This window comes from Equus quagga, unplaced genomic scaffold (assembly GCF_021613505.1).
Source record: "Equus quagga isolate Etosha38 unplaced genomic scaffold, UCLA_HA_Equagga_1.0 268.1_RagTag, whole genome shotgun sequence".
Taxonomy (NCBI): Eukaryota; Metazoa; Chordata; class Mammalia; order Perissodactyla; family Equidae; genus Equus; species Equus quagga.
The window spans coordinates 1,862,347-1,885,952 of record NW_025799869.1 but is presented as its reverse complement, the minus strand read 5'-3'; the positions used below and the strand labels follow the sequence as shown (position 1 = coordinate 1,885,952).

The 23,606-nt window shown below is 50.6% G+C and overlaps 1 protein-coding gene across 2 annotated transcripts; it reads right to left on the bottom strand.

Moving 5' to 3' along the window:
• Positions 1–363: 363 nt before the first annotated feature.
• LOC124233871 (uncharacterized) lies at positions 364–22,881 on the bottom strand. Of its 2 annotated transcripts, XM_046651129.1 has the most exons (4): positions 22,792–22,881; positions 19,026–19,332; positions 1,148–1,257; positions 364–649 (listed from the first exon to the last, which is right to left on the bottom strand). In XM_046651129.1, exons 1-4 carry the CDS (start codon positions 22,803–22,805, stop codon positions 364–366), a joined length of 717 nt encoding a protein of 238 aa, XP_046507085.1. In that variant the 5' UTR covers positions 22,806–22,881. The 2 variants fall into 2 exon arrangements, 1 of the variants encoding a protein (XP_046507085.1); XR_006887163.1 differs by lacking the exons at positions 364–649; positions 19,026–19,332; positions 22,792–22,881 and adding an exon at positions 1,800–2,620 and having other exon boundaries at positions 1,172–1,257.
• Between the last annotated feature and the right edge of the window lie 725 nt (positions 22,882–23,606).

The following is a 23,606-nucleotide window of genomic DNA, read 5'->3' as shown; positions in this document are numbered from 1 at the left end:
AGCTGGTCAGCAGAAGAGCAGCCCCAAGATGGTCTGGGGAAGAGGGTGGGTTCCTGAGCTCTGGGTTCGAATCCTGCCTCTTCTTAACCTCTTCAACACTCAGTCTGGTCATGGGCACAACAAGAATAATAGTCGTGCCTTCCGTTGGGAACACAAAGGGGAAGCATGCACCCCCGGGGCTGGCACTTCAGAGGGTCCTATCTGGGAGCATCGCTGTGCTCATGCTCCGGCCCACACAGTAGGGTGTCAGGCTCACGCCCCTCTTCCCTCCCCTTCCTCTCTGGCATGGAGAACCACTTAGAATGCAACCGCTTACATTCACCTAATGATAGTCCATTTCCATCACCATTGTTTGTCCGGGGCTTATGGTTTCGCAGAATTCAAGCTGCTCCTGAGCGGCTCCTCGACAAAGCGTGGAGCCAACTGTCTCATCGCCTCAGACGGCTGTGTGCTCCAGGTCTTCACAGTCCGAGAGCTGGCCCCGAGCCCAGTGAGAGCCACCTGCAGCGTGGTCTGCGTGGAACCCACACCCCATGTGGGGTGGCGTGGCCTCCTCTCTGGCCCTCCTGAGACCATCTCAGTCACTCTTGGATGATGTCTGCTCATTGCTACAGCTTTCTCGGGGTTTCTGGAACCATCCGTCACAAAGCTGCAATCAGAAGGAGCAGAAGGCCTCGCGGGTCTCTCCCAGCCGTTCAAGGACACAGGGTCTGCCTCCACCCAGGGACGACTCCGTCCCTGGACCGGTCATGGAGATGAAGTTCTTCCTCTGTCCCCGGGAGAGCACGCCCCCCGTTACTGTGGGTGGGTAGTTAGTAAATCCAGCTGCATTCTGTTCTAGAAATCCAGCTGGCACAAGCCCACAGAGAGCTGCCTTCTCTCAGCTGAGAAGCCCAGCTGAGACCCCCAAAGCTCAGCTCCTGTGGGGAAAGGGCGGGCCGGCAGCCTCCCCAGGATGCAGGCAACTCCCGAGCCCTGGCTGATTCTGAGCCTCTCAGGAAGCCGTCGAGTCTAAAGCTGGCTCCTCCATGCTCAAGACAGCTCCACTCAGAGAACCGAGGACGTGGGGCCGAGCCAGCCGGTGCTTCCTGGGCACTATGATGGATGCCTGGACCCTGCACTCACACCCGCAGCCCCCGGCACTTACCTCGCATCAGCACCATATGCAGAGGTGATTTCTGGGGAACATTCTGGGCCAAATTTGAGCCCCAGAGGTCCTCCCGCTCTTCTCAGCCTCCATGAAAGTGAATTAGGCACCTGGAGACATAAGGAAAGATAGAAATCAACCCAAATGTATGGTGCGATTTTGGGCAACTGATGCCCTGGACACAGGTTGGACACACAAGACTTGCAGAGAGAGAATAGAGCCCAGTGACCCCGGCCGTGCTCAGGATACAGACATCATCATGCTATCAGGTTGCCTTTCTGTTTTCAAGGTTAGAACCAACCCGTGGACAGCGTGGAAGACCTCCCCCGGCTTCCAGCAGACATGACCATTGGTCCTGACGACGGGAGAGGACGGAGCAGGGTTGGGTGGAGGGCCACTTCCTCACTTCACAGAGTGAGGGTCCAGGGATGAGGGACGGAAAGCCAAGACAGGGAAATTTAAGCATAATATTTACTTTAAAAAGAATGCAAATAACAAAGCCCACTAATAACCAAGAATAAAGGTGGTGAGCTAAGCCATTGTCCCTCGTGGGGTCGTAATATCCTAACTGATACTGTGTATCGGTCTTTTTGTGTATATCATATTCAATGAATAATAAATAAATATACTCAGTAAGTAAATCAATAATCACCGTAATAACTGAGAGCGCAGTGCGCTGCCCCGTCCGGGCAGGCGGATGTGGCATTCCTCACTTCCCAGTGGTCTTCCAGGATGGGCCCGCTGCTCTCGGTGCCGGCTCCAGCAGGGCTGTTCCTTGACTCATCTTTGCGAGGTTGACTCCTTCCCACTGTTCAGCTCTCAGCCCACGCTCAGCCACACTCTCTGTTTGAAGCTTCTGCTCGTCACCTATCCAAGCTGAACAAGTTTCTCATCACTTGTTTGCCGCGCCTCTCACTCCCCGTGGGACACCGGCCGCTCCGTGACTGCAGGGGTCCTTCTGCCTCTTCACTTCTGTCTCTCCAGTGCCTGGGACAGGGCCTGGCACCTAGTCGGTGTAATTCAAAATCTTTCCAACGGCTTCACTCGTGTCCGTCCTGTGTGCACGCCCGGGGCCTCGTCTCTCTCTGTCCGTCCCCTCCCGGGCTGCGTTGGACTGCGCTGCACTAGCTCTCGGTCCCTGACACTCCAATCCTGGCCCCTCTTCGAGCCTGCCAGCCCGGGGTGGTGTCCCCTCCCTGGCCCCCTTACCTAATGAGCTCCCCTTCAGCCTGATGGTTTTAGCACAGACACCACTGCTTCTGACCCAGGCAGTGTCAGGCATCCTGGAATGCCACACAGTGCTCAGGGGACACCAGGGTGGACACCCAGGTCCCTTCCTCCCTGCTTCTGGGCAAGTGGTGCCTGGACCAAGTGCCGCTGGACACAGCGGGTCTGCTCGCCAGGCCAGCCAGCCAGCCCTGTTGCTCTCCTGTCTTGCAGGGCGGGCGGCAGAGCAGCTTTGCAGGGAGGGCGAAAAAGCCTGAGTTCCCACACCCAGAGGTCTGAGCGCAGGCGTCCATTTTCCAGGGGGAGGAGGAGGGCACGGAGGGGAGGGGGAGCCAGACCTTCCATCTCCAGGCTGCCTGGAGAGGGCTGCTGGTGTCACTCATTAGGCCACCTGCCTGATGTCCCCATTCTTGTAGTAGTCGTGACACTGCATGGAAATTGGGTGTTTACTTGTCTCTCCAACTGATCCGAGAGAGTGTCGAGACCGGGGACTCTGCCTTAGTGAGCGCTGGGTCTCCAGCGCCAGCCGGGCCTTGGGCACCACGCTGCCTTTGAAGGAATCTGTGAATGAGAGATGTGTCCTCTGAAATGACACCAGCAAGGAGCTGCCTGTCCAAGTCCCCTCACAACCCCTCCCGTCTGCACGTGTTGACTGTCGGAGCCTGTGGAGGACACCCTGGTGGTCTGAAACCCCACCCTGAGCCGGAGGAGAGACCCTCCAAGTTGGTGGGACCCCTCGGTACTGTCAGGGCAGAGAATCACGTTCCTCTCACTCCTTAATTCCCACGTTTACATGAGTGTGCATGTGTGTGTACATATGTGTGTCTCATTCTACACCGGCCAGCATTACAGACAAGAGGAAGACACGGGCCTTGGAAGTTGAAGAGAACCCAGGTCGGGAGGTGACTACCCCAAACATAGTCTCTGGAGGCGTAAGGAGGATGGGAAACGTTGGCCTGTGCAGCACAGCAAACCTCCCTCCTGAATGAGTTTAGCTGTTTTTAGCATCCTGCACTAGACGAGGGCAGAAGCTGGATGAGGGTTGAAGCCGTGTCAACGGGGGACTGTTTACTCGAGAGCAGCAGCAGCAGGATTCCCAGCCGTCCCTTCCCGACTGTCAGCAGAGCGCCAGCGGCCCTCCAGCCCTTCCTCCTGGGCAGGGCAGAGCAGAGCACCACACCGCAGCACTGCAGGAGAGGGTCGCTCCGACCTCACAGGGCCCTCTCTCGAGCCTGCTGTAAACCTGCGACTCCCCCGGCTGCCAGCAGACAGTCCCAGGGCTGCTTCCCGAGAAAGGGAACAGGGTCTGAGTGAGCCTTGAGATCTAAATGGAGAGGAGAGCAGGGCGTTTCTCAACGGGGCAGGGTCACCCGAGAGAAGTGGACTCAGCCTCCTTCCTCCAGCTTCACGATTAAAAGATGTTTGACTTTGTTCTCTCTTGAGAAAGAATGAATTGAATATACTTTGGACCGTGTTTAGTGGGAAAAAATGCTAGGTTAAAAACAATGGCTCAAACTTCAATTGAATTTTTAAGAAAGTCTGTGATTGCTTCATGAACTCACTTGCTTGTGAACTGAAAACGCAGAACAGTTTTTTGAAATGAATGTCCTTGTGCTGGAATCCTCCACGAGTCTGTGTCCTCACTGAGAGCTCTGCCGCCACCAGCCAGACGGGCTTCGCATTGAAAACGGGCTGATTTCCACCGTGTGGGTCTCAGCACAAACCTGCCAGAACCACCTTACACCCACTGTTCTTCTTAGGAAAGATATCTGTTATTCGTTATAAAAATGTGGATGAGTTCATGTTGCCAGGTAATAGGTCCCCTGGAGGCCTCTAATCAGACGGTGATGCTCAAAGCACCACTCCGCGAGATTTATTCACTGCCACCACAGCTAATGTGGGGACGTCTCCGGACTGTCTCAACGTAGATCTTGACCTGTGCGTGAGGGTCTGCCTGGCCATGTGTGTGCACACCTACCATTGGACTCAGGAGAATTGTTCGGCCAGAAGCTTCTCTTAGTCCCAAACATTTGAAAGGGGAGGTGAACAGGCGTAACTTCCTAACAGAGTTGTAGAGATTGGTCACGCTTCGTCGAAGTCTTCGTGAAAAGTATCCCGCAGGAAGCCTGGCATCGTGTTTAAACAACACAGGGATGATTCTCTCTTGGCCAAGAGTTAGACCTCATGCATCTTCAAATCACCTGTGGTGGGGACGGGAATCTGCAGAGGGAATCGACTGCTCTCTGGGTCTCACCTCTGGCCAGCGAGGGTCAACCTTTTCCTTCACCTTCTGTGCCCAGCTTTTCCAGAATGTTTGGTCCTTGCGTCTAAGACTTGAAAGTGAGGAGTCGGAGAAACCGAGCGCAAGGGCCGGCCTGGGATAGGTGCTCATGGGCTGCTGGTCTCAACGCTCAACTTTCCGTCGGCTCCAGCCTCTTTCTCCAGCCGCGGAAGAACCCGAGGAGGCAGGCCTGCACACTCCCTGGGGATTTTTCTGGTTCACATTTTTATGAGTGGGGACAGCAACCCGCTGAGAAGTCGGCTGTACACGTATGTGGAATCGGGAAGAGGAAACGAGAAATTGATTGTTTTGAGAGTGGATCACTTACATGTCACTGGAAAATTCAAGAGTAAGTGTATTTACCCTAAAAGTAATCAATTTGCTTGTAGGTGGTTAAAAGGTCTACTTACAGCTTGAAATTAAGTGGATATGTCTGTGATAGGATTACTTCTTTGGAATCTAGTGGAGTTTATGTTTCTGCTGCTTGGGTCACCTTCGCAGTGAAGGAAGGTCACCTGTGTTCCTCGCTCATGTGGCGGGGAGATGCCCATGCCCTGCGGCCAGGCTCCCTTCTCAAGCAGCAGCTAACAGTTCATGGTGCTTCCGGGCTGAACAGCAAGGGAAGTTGCCGGGAGCCCGGGAAAGGACCCCAGGCAGGGTTTGCTAGAGGAAGCACCGGGAGGCAGGCCGGCTGGCAGGGGCCGGCGGTGCCGCTGCTTCACAGAGAAATGGCGGGAGGCTTCTCTCCCCGTTTCCCTGGACAGTGTTAGCACGGACAACGCAAGGGATGGGAAAGGAGCCAGAGACGGGATTATTGTAGGCCTTCCCGCTTGATAAGTGCCGGCTAGAAGCCAGATCTGATTCACTTTAGAAAGACAAAGTGTTTCTTTCATGTCAATAGGTCGGTGACTTCTTTGGGTTTTTCATCCAATAAATGCATTAAAATGTGTCCTACAGCCAAACTACACAGCTGGCTGGCAATTATCTAAATTCTCTAGATGAAAGGCGAGAGGGGAAGTGGGGAGGTCCACCCTGCATCCATGTTCTCCTTCTCTCCCGGGACAGAGCCCGGAGTTGTTCCATGGGGCCGGGGCCCATAAGGCACATTTCTGAGCTGTCCTTGCTGCCTGTGGGGCCATGAGAAGGATGACTCTACTGACAGAGGCACCCCTTTTCTTCTCCCTTCCTTCCACCTTCCTGATGGGAGGAGAGCTCTGTGGCCTGGCACTGCAGCAGCCCTGGTAGCACAGGAGATGAGGGGCTGGGTCCCTGATGGTCATGGCATGGCCTCACAAGAGAGCTGTGGGAGAGAAACATACCTCCACCCTGGGGCTGCCTCCAACAGGCTTGGTTGATGTTGGAACGCTCCTAGAGATGACAGAGCCATGCCGTAACCAGTACGATGAGACTGCAAATATATCTGGGTCAAAATGAAATAAATATTCCCTCTTCAGGCTCACAGAGAGCCAGTTTGTTGTACTAACTCACTGTGGGCCCCGCCCTCTGAGCACAGGGTTTGCTCAAAAGAGGAAATCACAGCCTGTGGGACAAGAACAGGCAACATTAAGGCTTTGAAGAGCTGGTCCTAATGAGCCTGGGGCTCCTCGGGGACCAGCAGACCCGAGATGCCCCCGCCCCTATTTTGAGGGGCGTATGAGTTCAGGCAGAGCTGTGCTCGTTTCGGTGCGTGTTGTCAGCAGTTTTCTGGAGCGGGGTTGCCTTTCCAAGAGACAGAACGGAGCCCGTTAAGACGTGCAGTTTATAACGATTTATAAGGCATTGTTCTCGGTCCCCAGAGGACCTTGCTGTCTTTTCTGCCTTTGCCCCCCGCCCCCGTCCCCTCCTCGCTGTCTTACTCCGTGACCTTTCTCCAGGCTTTGCACAATCTCACTAGATTGTCAGCACACCCCCAACGACCTTGGCCCCGGGCTCCTCCTGGCTGCCTGCCAAGCGTACCAGGAACGGCTGTGGTTGTCAGGGGGCCCTGCTCTCCTCTCCAGCCCCTCGGCCTCGTGTGTAATCAGCCTGTACCATTCATCTTGTAATCGAACCTCCCCGCAGTTAAATTCAGTCTCTGAGGCTCCCTGAACGGGCATTCTTCAGGTCCTTTGAAAGAACAGGTGAGTCTCCTTGATCTCTAAGTCTTGTATCATTCTAGAACTTCTTTGATCCTCAAAGCTGCTTTCAGGCTGCCAACTAGGGGGCTGGAGGGCAGATGTTACGGGCGCTGACACCTTTCCAGGATGGCTGGGCCTCTAAGGGAGAAGGGACAGCTCCAACCTGTAGGGTATGGTAACCGTGTCAGCAAGGTTAGAGAACTTGACAAAATCTGACCGGCAGAAGAGCAGTAGCCACCCGCAGGTGACAGGTCCAGTGCTGTAGCCCTTGCCACCACCCCAGGCCAGCCGGCAGTCCCCTAAGGGAACAGGAGCCTGCAGAGCGTTGACAGGAGACACCGCTCTGCTAGGAAAAGGTTTCTTCCTCCTCCTCCCATCTCTCCTCCTCTTGGGAGAGAAACACACCAACACAGCCAGGCTCAGCCACGGAAAGGAGCCACACTCCCAGTGAGGGCCTGCTTGCTTTGCAGAAGGCCTAGAGCCTGAAGCACCTACCTGGAGTTGACTTCGGGGGGCCTCAGGGTGCAAGTGGGGGTGGTAAGCACAAGACCCAGAAGATTTCTTGGAAGCAGAGGAGCAGGGAGGCTGGAAGGAGGAGGGACTCCCAAATGCCCACTGGAGGAAAACTGTCGACTGACGATTTGATGGGAAAAAATAAAGTCAGACTGGTCTCGTCCGCTTGGCTCTGTGCACGCGAGGGGTCTCGATGCCTGACAATGACCTCTGACGGGCTGCCTTCCCCCTGCAACCTCGGAACGAGGGGCTGCGGATTCCCACTGCAGATTTTGGGAAAGCCAGGCAAACAGTTACCACACGGCAATAACAAAACTTCACACAGAGAGTTGTTGAATACTTCGGTTTCTCAGTAAAGAAGTCCTCTCACATGTTAGCAAGCTCTCTCTCCTAGTCGTCTTCGCAGAAACCATTTCTCAAGATTTGCCCTGCGATTCAGTTATATCCACCTCTTACCTTAGCTTGGCACTCCACTTAGCAAGGCGGAAGGCTCATGGTCAGCACCACATCACACTCCAACGTGCTCCCAGAAGCCCTGTCCCATGGGAGTCTTTCCCCACTCCTTTAGCTTCTCTTTTTTTTGAGGAAGATTAGCCCTGAGCTAACATCTGCTGCCAATCCTCCTTTTTCTGCTGAGGAAGACTGGCCCTGAGTTAACACCCATGCCCATCCTCCTCTACTTTATATGTGGGACGCCTGTCACAGCATGGCTTGATGAGCTGTACCATGCCCGCACCTGGGATCCACATGGGCAAATCCTGGGCCGCCGAAGCAGAACTTGCAAAATTAACCGCTGCACCACCGGGCTGGCCTCTCCATCAGCTTTTCAAAGTTCTTGTTCTGGAAGGCAGGTCCCTGGTGGTTAAATGAGTTTACGCCCCTGTATTTTACACATCATCTTACTGAAATAGACAACATAGATCATCTCACATAGTTGTCCCAGGGAGGCTGGTACAGATGAGAAAGCTAGGGCTCTGAGAAATCCATGAATCTGTCCAAAGTCGCAGTTAGAACATGGCAAAGCTGGCCTTGAAAGTCACAGCCAGGGCCAGCTGCCTCTTTCACAGATTGATCTCTCAGTCGACACCAGGGGCTTCACTCTATAATCTGCACGCAGAGCATTTTCTTGGACTTAGTACTATCAGGCTAAGGGTGTTTTCGGGCTCTATCTAAAATTATATCAGCTGAGATTAAAAGTTACTTGTGCTGTGCAGAGAACGTGAGTTAGCATAGAGGTCACCAGTCCCATGCTCTAGATGGATTAGGACTTTTAGCTAGAAATTCTGATCGCCTGAAAGAACAGTGAAAATTGTGTTTAAGTTCTACTGTTCATCTCGGTCCAGATTTACACCTGCTCCTCAAACGCGAGTGTGTTTGGGAGCCCAGCGGTGCTATGATCCTGGCAATCATTTCTTTAGCACTTCAAGGTTAGTTTTAGAAATTCTTTTGTATGCACCATTTCAAGTTGATCTTGCATCTCCCAACAACGCCATGACGTAGGAAAGCTTGACCGGGATAGTCCCATTTTTATGGCTGATGATCACACACTTAATTCCTTAATGGGGACCTGCTTAAAGTCCTAACAACTAGGAAATGTAGCCCGGCTATCTAGCTTCCATTTGTGCACTTCAATTTCAGCAATTTTGTGTATTCATTCATTTTTATTTTCATTTATCATACTTTTACATTTCTTATCCTTTTCAGGGACTGCACCAGGCGCTGTGGAAACAAGTGAGTAAGACCCAGCCTTGTCTTTGAGAGAACCGGCGTTCTAGAGGAAGAAAGGCTGGTGCTGAGGCTGAACCGCTCCACATGTTGGGTGCTGGGATGGTGATGTGGGCATGGACATGAAATAACAGCTTCTGCTGAGGGGACAGGAAAATGCCACTGAGCTTGTGGCATTTCAGTGGGTCAGTGGATGTGTTTGGGCAAAGGAGGTAAAGGACCTTTAAACAAAGTGTCCTCAAGGACCTGGCATTTGGTGGCCGATGAGAGGGCCAGTGTGTCAGGAGCTGCAGAGCGCTCACGATGATGCACGGATGGGAACAGCGACGGATAATTCGTCCTGATGTGAGTCGGGCCAGGTGCGCCTCACTGAGCAGGGTAGAGTTCATGCTACAAATCTGTGTTTCTCAAACTGAGCTCTGCAGGGTGCTGGAGACCTGTGGACCTTTTCCCTTAAATCTGTGAGCACTTTCCGCCTTTTAATATGGATGACATTTAAAAATAAAAAATCACAAGTATCATCTGAGGGCCAATGTGGATGAACTTGACTCAGATCACTCTCACTTGAATTTGTGCCACTGCCCTTTTGTGTCGAGCGTCGCTTTCACACCAAGCACAGCAAACGCGGTCATGGGAAGTATTCACAGTAGTCTGAATGGGAACAGGTGTGTGAAGACCGAGTCATTGCACTGAGCGGGGACATCGACATGCCAACGTCACAAGAACCCGGACTCCATTAGCCAATGCTGGGGTTACGAGCGAGTGGACATTCTTTGCACAGCCTGGCCTGACACCATCCCATCACGACCATTTGTTGGCAGCGAGTGTTGGAGTGACTATTGAAGAGTTTTCCTGTTTTCCTTGGAAAGATAGAGATAATACTAGAAATCTAAAGTATATTTAAGGAATAGAACAATAGCTGTTGTACTTTCAAGTAAACAAGACAATTTGACTAATTTATCAGGAGCCGGTTCATTAAAAGTGATTTTTGAGGATTGATTCTGGCGTTTTTTGTTAATTATGAGATAGGAGTATCCTGAACTAATGAATAAATCCTTAAAGTGCTTGTTACCCTTTAATGTACCTTTAAAATTAAACAAGAATTCTTAGTAGTATTCTTATTAGAAAATAAAGCTAAATGTTAAATACAGAATTGAACCCGAGGCCACGCTTTCCTCCCCATCATCCGTCATTCTGTTAGAATGAAACAGCAGCATGATTCTCATTAAATACAGGACTTTAATATAATGCTGGTTTTATAGTTTTGTTTGTGTTCACATGAAGTTGGATTTGTTTTATAGCTAAATAAAAGTATAAGAATAGTGTACTTACACATAATTTTGTGATTGAACACATTTAAATATGTAAAATAAATGTAACCAGAATGATATGATATAATTTGAGACAACATTAAAGATGCAAGGGCATTATTTTTTCTTTAAAAAGGCATATGAGGGGGCCTGCCTGGTGGCTCAGTGGTTAAATTCACACGTGCCGCCCCAGCGGCCTGGGGTTCACTGGTTTGGATCCCGGGCGTGGAAGTGGTACCACTTGGCAAGCCATGCTGTGGTAGGCGTCCCACATAAAAAGTAGAGGAAGATGGGCGTGGATGTGAGCTCAGGGCCAGTCTTCCTCAGCAAAAAGAGGAGGATTGGCAGCAGATGTTAGCTCAGGGCTAATCTTCCTCAAAAAAAAAAAAAAAAAAAGGCATATGGAGGCTAACCTGGTGACATGGTAGTTAAGTTCTCACACTCCACTTCGGTGGCCTGGGGTTTGGATCCTGGGTGCGGACTTACACACTGCTCATCAAACCATGGTGTGGCAGCATCCCACACAGAAGAACTAGAAGGACTTACAACTAGGTACTGGGCTTTGGGGAGAAAAAGGAAGAAAGGATAAAGATTGGCAACAGATGTTAGCTCAGGGCCAATCTTCCACTCTTCCACACCAAAAACTTAATAAAATAAAGGATAGGAACATTTCTAAGATTTGGAAGCAAGTAAGGGCAACAACAGAGACTTGTGCTCTGAGGAGTTTTGGTACATGACCATAGTTTTGTTGGAGATAGAATGTTGATGATGGTGTGGACAACACGTAGAGGGAAGCTGGAAGGCAGGAGACTGGCTCAGAGGCTGGTAGAGAGGGGGTGGGGAGAAGAGTGCCATGGGTAGGCATTGCTGCAATGGACTAGAACACAACTGTGACAGGCAGGCATGGGGGGTGTTGCTGAGCTGCACACATTCAGGATGGTGGAGATATTAAGCCGTGTGACCCTCCAAATAATAATACAGTTTACCAGGATTGAGCATCAAAAATGTGGCACATGCTGGATTAACATTATGAAGCATAATTTTATACATCTGCTAATCTTGTTTTTCTGGTAAGATACAAGTCTCACACAAACACACATGCACATACTCCCCAAATATCCCCCAGCTGAGCAGGCGAGGATAAAAAGAATTCAAGAGGGACAAGTTGGGTGACCCTAAGTCTCTTTCAGCTCTGGCATTCCACATGTGATTCTGTGATGTTGAAATAATATTGTTAGAATTTTTTCCCCCTTTTGATCATTTGCATACAAAGCATGCTATATTTTTTCTAAGGTCTTTGCTTAAGTTAGTAATTTAAAGCTTTCGCAGTCAAAAGTTTGACATAGGACAGTTCTGGTTCTGGTTAAGATGGAAAAAGCACACTCCACTCGTTCTCTCCCGCTGGAGAAAACTAAATCTCTGGACAGACCTCACAGAGCAGCTAGCAGAAGATTGTGAAAAGCCAACAGTAGCAGCCTATTGGAGAAGGGATCCAGATCGTTCACAGTATGACTCATCAGGAGTTGAGTTTCTTGTTTTTCTTTCTTTCTTTTCTCCTGTATCTACCAGTCTGGACCTCAAGGCAGCATGGGATCTGGAATGATGCACAGGCAAGGACAGAAAGGGCTCCAAGGGAAGGCTGTCCTTCTGGTCTGAGGAATAGAAAGGAACAGAGAAAGGAGGACATTCTGGTCCCCTAGCAGGTCCTACTCCTGCAGCTGTAGCCCCGTGACAGTAGAGGAGTGGGATCTGGGTAGGCATCTAAAACTCTGACGGGGGGAATCTCTCTCTCTCCTGAGAGGAATATGTCTGAAGAGTGTGGGTGGAATTTCCCTTATGTTTTCTCTCTCTTTATTCTCCTGTAGATAGATACACTCAAGGTAAGTGTGAGGCAGACTGGGGAAACTAAGGCCCCAGCTTTCTAGCCAGAAGGCCAGGGAGGCAGATCCCTGGGAGCCAGAGATTGTGGAGGAGACTAAGGAGAGAGAGAAGATCAACAAAGTGATGCCATGAGTTTTATATGAACTCTTGGCTTTTCCCCAAACCTGAGCATGCATGGAACTGACCCAAAACATCATGCCAAAGGCTTTGAGAACTTGGGGTAGATCAACCCCCTAGGATCCAGACTTGCCAATGAGTGATGCACACGCAAAACAGATCTGAATAACACTGCAAAGGCTTTGAAAACTAAACTGACACTAGAGCCATAGCTCATCAAAGGCGTGTTCGAACACACATTCTGAACATTTGCATCCGTTGCTTGCCAAAGCAAAAACCAAAACCTCGACATTCTCTGGAGGATTTAAGCAAAGCCCATAGCCTTATAACAATATTCAACATGCCCAGCATGAAGCCCCAAGTTGCTCAACATGTGAAAAACCAGTAAATTTCATCTGACAAATTCTCGATGGAAAGGATGATGAACATCTACCAAACCCAAGGTGACCAGATGTTTGAATCATCGGAGAGAATTTAAAGCCGCCGTTATAACATGCTAACATGCTCCAAGAAGTAACAGCGAACACTCTTGGAACAAGTGGAAAGACGGAGAGTCTCAGCGGAGAAGTAGAAGTTATTTAAAAAAATGAACAAAGTGGAAATTTTAGAACTGAAAAATACAATAGCGGAAATTTTAAAAATTCACTAGATGGGCTCAACAGAAGAATGGAGATGACAGAGGAGCTGACTTGAAGATAGACCAACAGAAATTGTACTTTACAAAAAACAGAGAGAAAAATGTCGAAAAAAATGAGCAGAACCTCGGAGACCTGTGGAAGAAGATCAAAAGGTTCACCATTCATGCCAAGAGAGTCTCAAATAGAGAACAGAAAAACATCCTGTGGAAAAAACATTAGGTGAAATAATGGGCAAAAACTTCCAAATTTTGGTGAAAGACATAAATGTACAGATTCAAGATACTGCATGAACTTCAAACCGCAAGAGTTTAAGGAAATCCATACCAGACACATCAAAATCAAACTCCAAAAACTAAAGATGAAAAGATCTTGAGAGAAACCAGAGAAAGATAATACATTATATATGGGGGAAAAAACTATTAGAAAGATTGAAACTTTTTTATCAGATCAGAAGACGGTGGACTCGAGTTTTTAAAGTACTGAAAGAAAAGAACTGTCAACTCAGGATGTGACATCCAGCCAAAGCATCCTTCAGAAATAAAGGCAAAATAAGCACATTCTCAGATCAAGGAAAACTAAGAGAACGTGTCACCAGCAGACTTGTTCTCACACAAGCACAGCACTGTTGAAATTTCCAATTAGAAAATTCTGTGTTGTGGGGCTGTTCTGTGCATTGTAGGAAGTTTAGCTGCATCTCTGGACTCCACACCCTAGATGCCAGGAGTACCCACCTTTCCCCAGTTGTCACAATAAAAAATGTCTCCAGATATTGCCCTTTGGAGGCAAAATAGCACCCAGTTGAGAACCACTGCTCTAAATTAAATTCCAAAGGCACTCTTTCCATTGGAAGGAAATGATACCAGAGGGAAATGTGGAATTTCAGAAATAAGAGAAGAGTGATAAAAAGAATAAATATATGTTACTACAATAGATTATTTTTTCCTATAAGTTCTTTAAAATATGCCTGATGGCTGAAAGCAAAACTTTAACCATGTCTAATGGAATTTTCAAAGTATAGAGATGTAATACATATGACAACAACACCACAAAGTAGGGAGAGGAAAGGGGCATATGTGGGGGTAAGCTTTCCACATTCTACTTGAAGTGATAAAATATTAATTCTAAGTGGGCTGTGAGCAAATGGTATGTTTATAATAATCTCTCGAGCGACTTCCAAAAAGACTGCATGCAGAAATATAGTCCAGAAATCAACAGATGACTTAATTAAGATTAAATTCTAAAAAATATTCAAATACTTCAAAAGAAGGTAAGAAGGGAAAACAGAAGAATGAAAAACAAAAGGAACAAGCAGAAAACAGTAATAAATTGGGAGACCCAAATCCAAACACAGCAATGGTTAAATTAAATGCACACGGTCTAAACACGCCAATTAAAAGAAGGCCCACCCAAATGTGGGTTATAAGAAACCCACTCTGAATATAAAGATAGATAAATTAAAAGTATTGAAAAATACATAACATGCAAACATTAATCAAAAGAAAGCTAAAATGGCTCCACTGACATCAGACAAAGCGGAAGTGAGAGTAGAGTAATTAACAGGGATAAAGAGGGACATTCCATAGTGACAGAAAGATGTTTGTCAAGAAGCTGTGACAATCCTGAATATGTAGGCACAGCAGAAGAGTTTCAAAATAACGAAGCAATACTGACCAAAGTGAAAGGAGAAACAAGCATATTCACAATTGGGTTGGACACTTCTACGCTTCTCTCTTGGTGATTGGTAGAACATGTTAACAGAAACTCAGCAAGTATATAAAAGAAGTGAACAGCATCACCAACCAACCTGAACTCATTGACTTTTATCAAGCACTCTACCCAAAGGCAGCTGAATACATATTCTTTTCAAGGTCACGTGGAACATTTATCAAGACAGACCATATCCTGTGTTATAAAACAAAACCAGATGAATAGAAATCTTACAAAGTATGTCCTCTGATTATAGTTGGCTAGAAATCAATAGCAGAAAGATATCAAGAAAATCCCCAAACACTTGGAAACTAAATAACACACTTCCAAATCACCCCTGAGTCAAAGAAGGTTCGAGGGAAATTAGAAAATATTTTGACTTGAATGAAATAAAAATATAACATGTCAAAATTTGTGGTGCAGCTAAAGTAGTATTTAGAGGAAAATTATAGAACAAAATACAGATAGTAGAAATGAACTGTGGTAGGAAGAATAAAGACCTCCCAAAGATGTGACATCTTAAAACCTGGAGCCCGTGACTATGTTATTTTACACAGCAAAGGAGAATTAAAGTCGCAGATGGAATTAAGGTTGCTGGTCAGCTGACTTTAAAGTGGAGAGATGATCTGGATTATCCAGGTGTCCCAGTGTAGTCATGTGGGCCCTCATAAGTGGAAGGAGGAGACAAAAGAGAGAGAACCAGAGAAACGGCAGCATGAGAAAGACTTGACCCGACACGGTTGCCTTTGAAGATAGAGGAAGTGGGATGCGAGTGAGCCAAGGAATGTGAGTGCCTCTGGGAGCTGGGACAGGCTGCTTGTCCCCAGAGCATGCAGAAGGCAGGCCTGCCAATAGGAGATGTTAACTAGATGAGATGCATTCCAGATTTCTGGCTTCTACAAGTGTAAGATTGCAAATTTGTATTGTTTAAGCCACTAAGTGTATAGTTGTTACAGAACCACAGGAAACCAGTCTAAGAAAACAGTGTTGGCTTAATCATCTCTGCTTTAACCTGAAGAAACTAGAAAAATAAGAGCATATGGAATGCAAATAAGGAGTAGAAAGGAAGCAATAAATACAAGTGAAGAGATCAATAAAATTGAAAACAGAAAAACAATAGAGAAAGTCAATGGAAATAAAATATGGGTTTTGGAATAGATGGATTACATGGCTGTTGAGCCAATGGACCACTGCGGATTCTTCTGCACGTTTATGACACTATGAATTGGGTTTCCTGTTACTCGAAACACACCTAACTTCAGCCATTAGGGTGGGTGCTTCTCTCCTGGGGTGTGACTGACCAGGGACAAATGCTGTCTCTCAGGAGGAAGGTGCAGACTGTTAACCAGTTACACCCCAGGGGTACCTTCCCTGCATGAAGCTCTGGGCTCCTCATGCCTCTGATGCGCCAACATCAGGGCTCTTAAAACCATTGCAATGGAGAATTCACGTCCGCCCAGAATGTCGTATTAGGAATAGCCACGAGGCAGGTGTAATTACCCTCTGGGGTACAAGGCATTAGACAAAATTCTGAGGACTAAATTCAGACACCAGTTATCTTGTATTACCCAATTACTACGAGACAACATATTTCAAATTATCAACCACAGGATTGTTAGCAAATTTTGGGAGCACAACTTATTTTTGCTATATGTTATTAAATGCTCAAGTGAGGGACAATTTATAGGATTCTCACAGGATTTGAGAGACGAGAGAGACATGAAGGCCTGGAGAAGCTGGAAGTTCTCAGGGAAGAGGCCAGGCCCCCAAGGTCAAGGGAAAGAAAGAAGCTGATGGTGACTCCCTGCCTGGGGAAGGAAGATGGGTGTGGAGGGCCCGTCCCTGGACTCCGGCTGATGCCCCAGGTGACAGCGGGCAGGGGAGCGCCCAGCTCCTACAGGAGCTTTTGCACAAGCGTCAGGTCACACATGTGCCCACCTGGATCAGAGCGGCTGGGAGGGCACATGTTTGCTTTGATGTGTCTGGACCACGGGTTCCGGATTCCCGTGACGTGGAGGAGAGGGAAACCCCGGACACATGCTGCAGCAGAGGCCCAGGGGACTCCGCCCCAGTGTCCCAGCAGGTCTGAACTCAGGGCCACTGGCCTCCTTGGGGCGCTATCCCCAAAGGGGCATTTGCTGGGCAACGTGCGAGGGAGATGCAACTTTTCCCCTCCTGGTGTTTTAGGGGCACAAGTCTCCCCAAGGAACCAACCGCAGGATCACACGGAGGCTTGTGTCATGCCGAGGACTTGGGGTGTTGCCCACCAGGCTGGGACCAAGTCCGGGGTACACTGCCCCAAAATGCTTCCTCCCTTTCCCCAAATCTCACATGTAGGTTTTAAGAGGGCAAAGTCACAAAGCTGAGGGAGGTCGACCCGGGGTAGAGTCAGAGAGGGGTGGGGGTGAGCAGCTTGTGCATGTAATGTGGCTATGAGGCCACAGGACGGGGGTGTCTGAGAAACCAGGAACCTGATACCTGGCCCTGGGAGGGGCTGTGGGGGCTCCTTCCAGCCTAGGGACCCAGGCCACCCCGGGGTGGACTTCCTGAGAGCAGGGGGCGCTGGCAGCAACCCCCGGAACTCCTTTCACTCTTTGCCCCCCGAATGGCTGCCTGGGTGACAGGCAGCCCTTCTCAGGGCAGCTGGAAGGTGCCTGGTGATGCCTGTAGGTGAGCTCAGTGCTTCTGTATGTGAGCACCCTGGACTAGCGCCTGGGGATGGAACTGCGGGCCCCGGGCCCCACCTGACCTCCTGGGCAGCAGCTCCAGCAGTGGCGTGCGTGAACAAGCCCGCGGCCTCTGCTGAGGGAGCTGCCGTTTGAGTGTCACTTAATTCAACGTTAGGGCTGCAGTTTGGGCTGACTGGCAAGGCGAGTGGTACAGGAGACCCCACTCCCCAGCGAGTCGAGTCCTAGCCCAGTGGCCTCTTCTGTCTACCTGCTGGTGGGGCCGAGGGCGGGCACGAGCCGCTCGGCCAGACACTCCAGCTACAGGAACACAATTATCCCCTCCTCCAGTCCTCCCTGCCTCGCTTCTCAGACTGCCGCCAACGTGCACACAAATTACAGCTTGTGGGGTCTGGGGCAGACTCCCCACATGCCAGCCACAAGCGGAAACCTCTGCTCTTTTTGAAGTTTTGTTCATCTGCAAATGTGGGCACGTTTCCAAGACTGCCGTCCGCGCACAGCCCTGCGTGTGTCCTGCAGGGGAGACACCTGCCTGGGTCTGTCATGCAGCCCTCTTGGGGTATCACTTGGATGGTATGTGGCTCTCTTGGTGAGGGGTGGCCTTGGGAGGAGCTTCCTCCAGGCCAAGCTGACGTCTCTTCCCCGGCCCCCCTCGAGGACTTCTCTTCTGCCTCGGGGGTCTCAGCACCAATTGCTCCCACCGTGCTGCCTACTGAGCACCTAGAGAGCAGAGCCCTCCTAAAGACTCTCATTTAATTCAGTTCTCAGAACAACCTTGTAGGGTTTTCCTGGTTTACAGGAAGGAGCCATGCAGAGCACATGGGAAGCTGTGTCTGAGGTCCCAGCGAGGGGTTCATGCTGGTAGGGTGGCTGGAATCTGTGTGCTGTCACTAGGCTGGGGGATCCTAGCTGATCTTGAGGGGTGGGTCCCACAGTGTGTCCTGGGAAGAGTGGCAGCATCGCCGGGGAATATGTTAGCCATGCAAGTCCTCGGTCCCCTCCCCACAAGGAGTCAGTGACTCCTGGGGGCCGGCGGGGGATTCCCTGGCTTACACCTGACGTCAACCTTGCAGACACATGGCCCTCCCCCTCCATAGGGAGCAGCCCTGCGGGGTCACACACATGGGCCTCCAGATTCACTCCGAGAGCCCCTTAGAAAGCGTGGCCCTTCCCACCCAGGGAAGAGGGTGAGAAAGAGACACAGCACAGAGCGAGTGTAAGTAACAGAGAAGGAGGGAACACGGTCCTGAGGCGAGAGAACCTAGAACACCATCTGGGGAAGTTTCCAGTCACGCGTGATGAAGACGCGTGTCCAGAGGGCCATCCTGGACAGCAGAGTGCCGAGGGCACCTCGGGATGTCAAGAGGCTCAGCCATGCTGTCCTCAGAGACGATCTCCCAGCAGGTCTGTCAGGGTCCCTGAACCAACAGGACTGCTTCCAACCCGACAACATACAGACACAACACACACACACACACATACACAAATTGGGACACACAACCTGACACATACACAGATCCAACACACAGACAGACACACATGCAGAGACATACATGAACATACACACAGACATACATGAACACACACAGACACACATATAACCTCACAAACGTGCGTGTGCACACACATACAAACGCATCACACACAAGTGGGCAGGGACTGGATTTGGACTCACTTGCTGACGCAGCTGGATGGCCTTTCTCAGAATGAATGTTCTCTTCCTCTTCGGTCTCTTCCCAGATTCTACCAGCCCCCAAGGGCAATGTGGGATTTGGTTTATGGGGAAGCTGGAGCCGGCCCTTGTGTCCCGTGTACACCGAGGGCTCAGCAGCCCCACTCTCCACGAGGTGTGACAACAGCGGGCAGCTCTGCGGGACCCGGGGGACGGCAGGACAGGCGCTTGGTGTGGGATGGGGCAGTTGAGTCCTTCCTGGGAGGGTGAGAAATTCCACCAGGGACACTCTTGGCCTCCAGATGGATTCCTGAGGGGGAAACAAGGCACGTGGCTTGAGTAGGTAAAACGAACGGGTTCAACAATAATTGGTGAAACTTACAATCCTCTGCATGTTTCTGTGGGGTATGGCTGTCGGCAGCAGGTGACTATCACAACACCGTGATTCAGCGTCCTGTGTGCAGGCAGCGTGCCCTCATTTCCCAGGGGTTTGCTCCTCTCCCCTCTGAGGCCGTGGGCGTGGTGAGGGTTGGTGCGGACCCGGTACAATGGCTGAGGGCTGGTGTAGACAGCCAGGCTGGGCTTTTGAGGCTGAGGGGTTTCACTTTCTACTGACGAGGTGCAGAGGCTTTGGAGAAGCTGCTGGGATGCACAATTACGTTTCTGCATCCCCTGGGCAGGAGCCTCTTGTGATGGCACAGTCATGCCCCTGAAGACTCAGGGTGGGGGTGGGGGGGGGTGCTCAGAAGCCCAGGGTCTCAGTGTGGCCCAGGCTGTTCCATCTCTGAGACAGTCTCCAGCTTCTCCCAGTTCCAGCCTTGATGCTCCCACAAACACCAGCGCTCCCTGGGGCCCCTTCTGAACCCCGAGGTCATCTTTGAAGACTCTCCATGGTTGTACTGCGTGCTAGCAGGCCTGGGGCAGAGCTCGGAGGAGCCGGAAGATCACCCCTCTTTAGGTTTTGGCGTTATTCCAAAACTTCTTTTGGATGGCTGTGAGGAATTAATGAGGAGTGAAAAGGATGGCCCTGGAGAGCCACGGAGTACCCTGAATGGCATTTTCCCCAATCCAGGTGGTGGCTTCCTGCCTCACCCTGCAGGTGGGGCACACAGACAGGGTCGTGTAAACCCTGACTTCTTTGCCTGGGGTCCTCGGGGCTCACACTCGGGGATGTCTCGAGGGAGTGGCAGAGCTGACTCAGAGCAGGGCCAGTCATTCTTCAAGACGGGGTGAGGTTCGGCTGCTGACGGCCGGGCCTGGTCGGGTGCGTGTCTCGTCCGGAGGGAAGGAGGGCTCTCTGGCCTGTAGGGCAGGACCTTCATGGGATGGAGGTCCACGGCGGGCCGCAGGCCTGGTCCGATGTCTCAGAACCGCCTCCCTGAGGCTGCTCCAAAGTCCAAGGCAGCATCTGGTGTCTGCGAGCTGCACTGAGGTGGGCCTGCCCTGCTCTGGGTCCCAGAGAGAGGTGGGCAGGGGTTAGGCATCATTTCACAGGCTACGGGGAAGGGCGGGAGCTGGGAGGCATGCCCAGGAGCCCTATACAACCCCAGGGAGGGCGTCCCCAGGGGCCTGAGAAGCTCTGCCTAGTCCTTGGAGGCAGGGTTTCCTCTTTCTCCAGGCCCAGGCTGTCACCCCACAGCCCTTCCTGGGCTGAGCTGGGAAGGGGTGTGTTAGTCAGCCTGGGCTGGTAACAAAGTGCCACGGCCAGGGCAGCCTAAACAATGGAAGTGCATTTTCTCACGGTCCTGGAGGCTGGAGGTCTGAGATGAAGGTGGAGGATGGGCTGGCTCCTCCTGCGGCCTCTCTCCTGACTGTGTGGATGGCCGTCTCCTCCCTGTGTCCTCACATGGCCGTCCCTCTGTGTGTGTCTGTGTCCTCATATCCTCTTCTGATGAGGACACCAGTCATACAGGATTAGGGCCCACACATATGACCTCATTTTACCCTAATCACCTCTTTAAAGGACATACCTCCAAACACAGTCCCATTCTGAGCTTCTGGGGGTAGGACTGAACATATGAATTTTCTGGGGACACCATTCTGCCTGTAACAGAGGGTGGGGCTTGACAGGGCATCTGTCCCCTCCCTCCTGCAGCACCCAGTTCTGTCCTCTCTTGGGTCCACCAGCGTTCAGCCCTGCTCTCAGAGAGTGCCCAATGGACGTCTCCCCAGAGAAAGATGGAGAGAGACGGAGAGAAAGACAGACAGAGACAGACAGAGAGAGAGACGGAGAGAGAAGGAGAGAGAAGGCGTGAGATGGAGAGAGACAGAGAGGGAGCCAGGTGCCGGGTCTCCATCTGTGCCGTGCGCACACAGGGAGCCTGTTCAAAGGCAAGCAGACGCTCCCTGACCTCTGAGCCGACACAGACCCTGTCCACTGTGACTGTGGACGCACTGCAGCCCATGCTGTGCAGCCCACCCTGAGCCCTGCTTGCCCTGGCTGTGGCGGAGCTCCTGCCACTCGCAGTCTCTCAGAGGGACCCGCAGGATGGAGCCTGCTGCCCGAGGCTCCAGCTCCCTCTTGTCCACGTCACGGCCTTTGCCTCCCTCTCACTTTCCTCACTCCTCACTCTCCTCCCAGATAAACCAGCAGAATCCAGACTCATGTCCCAGGGGGCCTGGGAGACCCAAACCAAGACCTGTGCAAGAGCTAAACCAGACGTGACTCCAGGAAGTGCTTGTGGCATTGACACACTGACAAAACCAAAACAAATCAGGAAATTAATAGCAAACAAGGTTAGAAACCAATGAAACTCAAATTGCCTGCATTCATGATCGTGCCAGATGAGTGGTCTGCGGCAGCTCAGCACCGGCGGTGGCGAGGCCGCGCTGTCCGTGCTGACAGGGCTGGACTATGCCGGGCTCATAGCCCCACTGCGGCCTTGTACGGGGAGGGCCCCTGTGCACAGTCTTCACCCAGAGCAGCCTTCGGCCTTTGCTTGCCGTTGACCCGTTGCTGCCGTCCTGACTTTGCCTCTGTGCTTTTCCGTCCAGGGCCACAGCGAGACGGGGTCTCTCTGGTACTAACTGGAGTGGCACCCCAAATGTGATTCACAGGAAACTGCCCAGAGGGGCCACTTACCCCAGATGATCCCGAATGTGCCTTTTCTTTTGTTTTCTGATCCAGCTTTTCTTTTTTTCACTTAAAATAGCTTGTGGTGAAATACACAACGTAAAGTTCCCGTCTTAACCATTTTTCAGTGTCCAGTTTGGTGGCACTAAGTACATTCACATTGCTGTGCAGCCGTCAACACCACTCACCTCCACCTCTGGAACTGTTTTCATCTTGCAAAACTAAAACGTGTCCCCATCAAATACTAACTCCCCGTTCCCGCCAACCCCAGCCCTGGGCACCCATCATTTTACTTTCTATCTCTATGAATTTGACTCCTCTGGGTCCCTCATGTAAGTGAAATCTACAGCGTTTGTCCTTTTGTGTCTGGCTTATTTCATGTAGCATAACATCCTCAAGGTTCATCCATGTTGGAGCAAGCGTCACAATTTCCTTTTTAAGGCTGAACAATATTCCACTGTACTAATAAACCACATTTTGTTTATGTGTTTGTCCTTCATGGATATTTGGGTTGTTTCCCACTCTGGCTGTTGTGAATAATGCTGCTATGAACACAGGTGTACAAATATCTCTTTGAGATTCTGCTTTCGATTCTTTTGGATAAATACCCAGAAATGAAATTACTGGTAGCAAAAGGTGCTTTTAACAAATTTTTAAGGATTATCACAGAGAAGCAGATACGAATGTAAACAGTACCTGTTGGTCTTCATGAATACATCTTCAGACTAAAGGATCTGTGGGCTTCAGCAGGAGGAAAGCCACTTGTCCTACAGAGGCAGACCCAAAACAATGACTTGGGTGCAGAGGTTATTTGGGACACGACTCTGAGAAGAACTGTGAGGGAAGGCCACGGGGACAGAGGGAGGTGCCCACGGCCCGGCTACTCCTCTGGGTCCTGTCTTGGCTCTGCCCCCTGCTGCCAGTGACCTGGGGCGGTGGCACATGAGGGCGGGTGGCCTCCCTCTCCCCCCAGGCAGTGAGAGTGTTCATTGTCTTCAGGGAATCCAAACAGGACCGACTGGTCTGTGTGCTGTTTACTGTCACCGCGCACCGGGATTCCAAACGATGTGGCCATAGAACTCTGCTCCCTGGAAAAACATGTTTGTCCCAAACAATGGCTCAGCTGCTGTTGAACTTAATAACATCTGTGGAGGCTTCAAATTGACAGGTAGGACTGCTAATGCTTTAATAAATATCCTCTCCTGCATGGACATTAATTTGGAGGCCTCCCAGTTACGCGGTTGGCCCGACACATGTTTGTTCCAAGAGGAAGCTTGACAGCTCCGAAACACTTCAACTCCCTTCCAGTGTGGTGCATGGGCCCCGTGGTCGCGCATGTCCCGTGTTTAAACACTTGTTTTGAAATAAACAATGATAATGTGGTGCTGAAGAATGCAAAGAAACAGAGCTTGAGTTACGGCAGCTCTGTCCTCCTATGGACACCCAGAGGGACAGCAGAATCTCAGGTCTGAGAGCAAACTTTAGTCTGTACACATGGATTTCCTCCATTT

What these genes read in the sequence shown, in the direction of transcription:
- LOC124233871 (XM_046651129.1), bottom strand. An exon ending in CCATCCAGCTGCGTCAGCAA is followed by an intron (nt 1,258 to 19,025) that starts GTGAGTCCAAAT and finishes TTATGTCTCCAG; the next exon opens with GTGCCTAATTCACTTTCATG. An exon ending in GCATATGGTGCTGATGCGAG is followed by an intron (nt 650 to 1,147) that starts GTAAGTGCCGGG and finishes TTCTGATTGCAG; the next exon opens with CTTTGTGACGGATGGTTCCA.